At 44.2% G+C, this 5,426-nt stretch overlaps 1 protein-coding gene across 1 annotated transcript in view; it reads left to right on the top strand.

Moving 5' to 3' along the window:
• The window catches only part of PTGER1 (prostaglandin E receptor 1), a 35,848-nt gene extending 35,194 nt beyond the window's left edge, over positions 1–654 (top strand). Inside the window, exon 2 of the mRNA XM_063929857.1 lies at positions 136–654. Coding sequence (XP_063785927.1) covers positions 136–381 — 246 coding nt within the window. The 3' untranslated portion in view covers positions 382–654. The remainder of the gene's footprint in view (positions 1–135) is intronic.
• The last annotated feature ends 4,772 nt before the right edge of the window (positions 655–5,426 follow it).

Raw genomic sequence — 5,426 nt, 5'->3', positions numbered from 1 at the left:
CTCACTCACAAAATTCCGTATTTTGGAATTCCATATTTTGGAATATTTGGATATGGGATACTCAACCTGTAGTAATAATAATAATAATAATAATAATAATAATAATAATACAGAATTTCTCTCTCTTATACATAGGTCTCTGTGGTGATGTTACAGACTGGCACGCCTCTCCCTCGTCCTAATTGGCTGCTCTTCACAGTGCGCTTAGCTTCATGTAACCAGATCCTGGATCCGTGGGTGTACATTCTGCTACGCCGCGCTGTTCTCCGCCGCCTCTGCAGCATCATTGTGAGAGTGGCACGTGTGCGAGGAGGGAAACCAATCCGTTGGGACCCTGGGGATTTTCAGAGTTCTGATCGTAGTGAAATCAGTCACCTATAGGCTCTGTACATGAGAATAGTGTACAGAAGCAACATGGAAACTCTGCCGAGACAACACCCTCTTATCTTGGGTATAGAGCATACAGAACAGCAAAGAACCCTTCTTTGAGAGAAAGAGAACTCTGCCATTTGCTCTTGCTCTTTGGGTGTTGTATTACCACAGATGACATGATGCTGTTGCATTAGTAGTGAGCCTTTGTGTAAGTGAGGTGATCCCATTTGTGGTTACACAACCATACACACACAGATGCTGGCAGGTAACAGCTCTGCACTATTTGTTTACACAACTGGTTCCATGGTTGATGGCACTTCAGAGATTTGTACAACAGAATAATCACAGAGACTGTGTAACCTCACAAAATGCTTTATATCTGTATAAAAGAATAATAAAATACTATCCTAATCTTATTTCACTCAGTTGGTTTATGTTGAGCCTCAGTAGAAACTATGGGGTCTATTTATGAACCAGTGAAACGTGTGGAGAAGTGAGCCAGTGGAAAAGTTGCCCATGGCAACCAATCAGAATTGAAGTAACATTATAATTTGCATACTATACAATTGTATGGAGCAACTGATTGGTTGCCATGGGCAACTTCTCTACAGGCTCACTTCTCCACTCTTTTCACTGATTCATGAATAGACCTCTATGTCTATTGTGTAGTCTTGAGCAGATTATTGGGTAAGAGCGATGACTATGACTTGAGGCATCAGATGCTTACTAGCTGTCATTGGTAGCAGGAAGTGCTGTCTGTGAGGTCATGCTGCCTATCCCAGAACTGCTCAGGACTTGTACCTCAGATATATGGCCAGAGGAGGAGTAGGTTCATAGCATCCCGCTGTTAGGAGAGGATGGAGCCATGCATATAGCTGAGAGCACAGCTTCATAGATGAAAAGCAGAGGCAGAAATAATACGTAACTGAGTGATTAGGGTTACACTGTACATCAAAGAGAATAGGAGTGGGGAGGCAGTGCAGGGATATTAGACACCAATCATTGGGATAGGGGGGGGGGTAATCTTGGAGCTATTGAATTTTCCCCCCTGCCTATTTAATTAAGGGCCTGTTTTCACCCATTTTTTAGGGAAATTTTCACCAATGCATTGGCGAAAAATGCCTAAAAATCGGTGAAAACAGGTAGCGTTTTCACCAGTGCAGGTGAGAAAACATTTGGATTCGCCAATCCACATATTTTTCGCTCCTGCTGAATTTTGCACCTAGATGAAAAAAACAGCCCTGCTGTTGAATAGTTTGAATCCCCATTCGCCCTAAAAATAGCGAGAAGTCACATTTTTTCGCCTAAGCAAAAAAAACAAAACAAAACCTAATTCAATACCTCCCTTAGTCTGCTAAGTAGGAGAACAACACCCCATCCCCACAACCCCTGGAAGGTATATAGTGGAACGTTTGTGTCCTTGTAGTCTATTTATCATTAAATATTTGCGGAATATTCTCCGAAAACACCAGGGTCGGATTAAGACCTAAGCACGTAAAAGATTTTGATTCCCCCATATATATCTAATTAAACATATAAACAATAATAAACCACAAAATAAAATGATATTTTTATAAAAGAAACAAAACTTACAGTAGGAAAATGTTTATCTTTGGAAACTTCCACTTTATTTATATTTGATAAGTTTTCTCCTACTTTTAATTAGAGATGCGCGGCGGGCACTTTTCGTGTTTTGTGTTTTGGTTTTGGATCTGGATCCTCACTCGTGTTTTGGATCTGGATTGGTTTTGCCAAAACCACCCTTTCAGGTTTTGGTTTTGGATCTGGATGATTTTTGAAAAAAACATAAAAACAGTTAAAATCACAGAATTTCGGGGTAATTTTGATCCTACGGTATTATAAACCCCACTAACATTCATATCCACTCAATTCCAGTCTATTCTGAACACCTCACAATATTGTTTATAGGCCAAAAAGTTGCACCGAGGTCGCTGGATGACTAAGCTAAGCGACCCAAGTGAGCGGCACAAACACCTGGCCCATCTAGGAGTGGCACTGCAGTGGCAGACAGGATGGCACTTTAAAAAACTAGGCCCCAAAGAGCACATAATGTAAAGAAAAAAAAGAGGTGCACTGAGGTCGCTGGGTGACTAAGCTAAGCTACACAAGTGTGCGGCACAAACACCTGGCCCATCTAGGTGTGGCACTGCAGTGTCAGACAGGATGGCACTTTTAAAAACTAGGCCCCAAGCAGCACATGATGCAAAGTAAAAAATAAGAGGTGCAAGATGGAATTGTCCTTGGGCCCTCCCACCCACCCATATGTTGTATAAACAGGACATGCACACTTTAACAATCCAATCATTTCAGCGACAGGGTCTGCCATACTACTGTGACTGAAATTATTGGTTTGTTTGGGCCCCCACAAAGAAAGAAGCAATTAATCCACCCACCAAAAAATAAGCAATTCATCTCTCCTTGCACAAACTGGCTCAACAGAGGCAAGATGTCATCCTTATCCTCATCTTCTGATTCTTCTTTCAGCGTGTACATCCTCCTCCTGCTCCTCTCAGATTATAAATTAGTCCCCACTGGAATCCACCATCAGAGGTCCCTGTGTACTTTCTGGAGGCAATTGCTGGTAAATGTCTTCCTGGAGGAATTTATAATTCATTTTGATGAACATCATATTCTCCACATTTTCTGGAAGTAACCTCCCATGCCGATGGCTGACAAGGTGACCGGCTGCACTAAACACTCTTTCGGAGTACATACTGGAGGGGGTGGCGGGGCAATTTAGGTAAAATAAATCTAGTTTGTGCAAGGGCATCCAAATTGCCTCTTTTTCTTGCCAGTGTACAAACGGACTATCTGACGTGCCTACTTGGATGATGTCACCCATATAATCCTCCACCATTCTTTCAATGGTGACAGAATCATAAGCAATGACAGTAGACATGTCAGTAAGCGTTGGCAGGTACTTCAGTCCGGACCAGATGTCAGCACTTGCTCCTGACTGCCCTGCATCACTGCCAGCAGGTGGGCTCAGAAATATTATCCTTTTCCTTGCAGCCCCAGTGTTATGAGCCACGGTAGTTATGTATTTTATGTTATACTTCTGTTCCGTTCCCATTGGCTTTTATGGGGTGTCCTGAGTCCATCCTTAAGGAGGGGGTACTGTTATGAACCACAAGCAGTGGTTCATTCCTGTATGCTTTCTGTTCATGAATTTTATGTTATAGTTCTGTTTGCATGCCAGAATTTCTCTTGTACTTGTTAAGAAGACTCTTGTTGGCCGCCAGTGGTTAGTCTGTGTAACTGCAGCCTGTTTTCTATGTGTTAAGCCTCACCTGTTAGATATTTGGTCATTATGTGGTGAGTCTGTGTACTGCAGTCTGGCTCTTGTCTGTGTAACCTCACCTGCCAGTATTTTGGCCATTACCTTGTGCCTGGCTTCCTGCCATCCTGATTGGGGCGTGCTTCCCTTATTACTCAGCTAGCCCTGCAATCCAGTGCTGGTGATAGGAGTTTGTTATGATACCTGTATGTTCCAGGTCTTAGTTAGCTTCCTTCATCCAGCTTGTGTACTCCAATGTTCTGTGTCCAGTTTCCAGAGTACGGTCTGAGGGATCGTTTCCTGCTGCCTCCGAGTTTGTCTTCCAGTGGAATGGTCTGGTGTCCGAAGCCTTGGGGTTCCGGTAGTTTCCTGCATGCACCTTCCGTGGTGTCGTGAGTAGCGGCTCTGACGCACTTTACGGCTGAAGCCGTGTTATCGATATCTGTTTTCGGTTCAGTCATTTTGGCGGAGGCTTCCGCATGGTTGTCCTTGCCAAACTACGATGGATTCGTATTTGGCATTTGGGCAACGTTACATTGGTTACGGTTTTTCTTGGCAGCTGCGCCGCACATAAATTGTTTTATTATTTTCTGTAGTTTCCCCTTTCACTTTTGTGTCTGTCTTAGTTTTCCCCTTGTTCTCTCTCTGTATCGGTTAATGCCTTGTCACCAACTAAGACCGGGAAGCATTAGAGTTTGGGCAGACCTAATCCGCCAATTCAATTGTGGCTGCCGTGGGCCCAAGAAACCATAGTCTTGCAGGCGTTAACTAACTACTATGGAAAGACAACAGAGTCAGGGTTTTCTATTAGGGGTGCTGCAAATCTCACTATAGTTGCAGCTTCACACATCTGTACTTGGAACTTTTCTGCTGCTACTCTATCTCCTGGGTTCCAAGTACAGAGAACATAAAACCCAGTTGCCAGAGAAAATTAAGGAGAAGCTGTTGAAGGGTCACATTCCACTTGAGTTGACAGCTGTCTCACCAGCAGGTCTTTGAACCTCTGCAGACTTGTGTCTGCCAGAAAGAGAGATACGATGTAGGCTTTAAACCTAGGATCGAGCACGGTGGCCAAAATGTAGTGCTCTGATTTCAACAGATTGACCACCCGTGAATCCTGGTTAAGCGAATTAAGGGCTCCATCCACAAGTCCCACATGCCTAGCGGAATCGCTCAGTTTTAGCTCCTCCTTCAATCTCCCCAGCTGCTTCTGCAAAAGCCTGATGAGGGGAATGACCTGACTCAGGCTGGCAGTGTCTGAACTGACTTCACGTGTGGCAAGTTCGAAGGGTTGCAGAACCTTGCACAACGTTGAAATCATTCTCCACTGTGCTTTAGTCAGGTGCATTCCCCCTCCTTTGCCTATATCGTAGGCAGATGTATAGGCTTGAATGGCCTTTTGCTGCTCCTCCATCCTCTGAAGCATATAGAGGGTTGAATTCCACCTCGTTACCACCTCTTACTTCAGATGATGGCGGGGCAGGTTCAGGAGTGTTTGCCGGTGATCCAGTCTTTGGCACGCGGTGGCTGAATGCCGCACGTGGCCCGCAATTCTTCGGCCCACCGACAGCATCTCTTGCACGCTACTGTCGTTTTTTAAATAATTCTGCACCACCAAATTCAATGTATGTGCAAAACATGGGACGTGCTGGAGTTTGCCCACATGTAATGCACGCACAATATTGGTGGCGTTGTCCGATGTAACAAATCCCCAGGAGAGTCCAATTGGGGTAAGCCATTCTTCGATGATGTTCCT

The sequence above is a fragment of the Pseudophryne corroboree genome, chromosome 6 (genome assembly GCF_028390025.1).
Source record: "Pseudophryne corroboree isolate aPseCor3 chromosome 6, aPseCor3.hap2, whole genome shotgun sequence".
NCBI lineage: Eukaryota > Metazoa > Chordata > Amphibia > Anura > Myobatrachidae > Pseudophryne > Pseudophryne corroboree.
The sequence above is the reverse complement of the archived record's forward strand: the minus strand, read 5'-3'. Positions and strand labels throughout refer to the sequence as shown.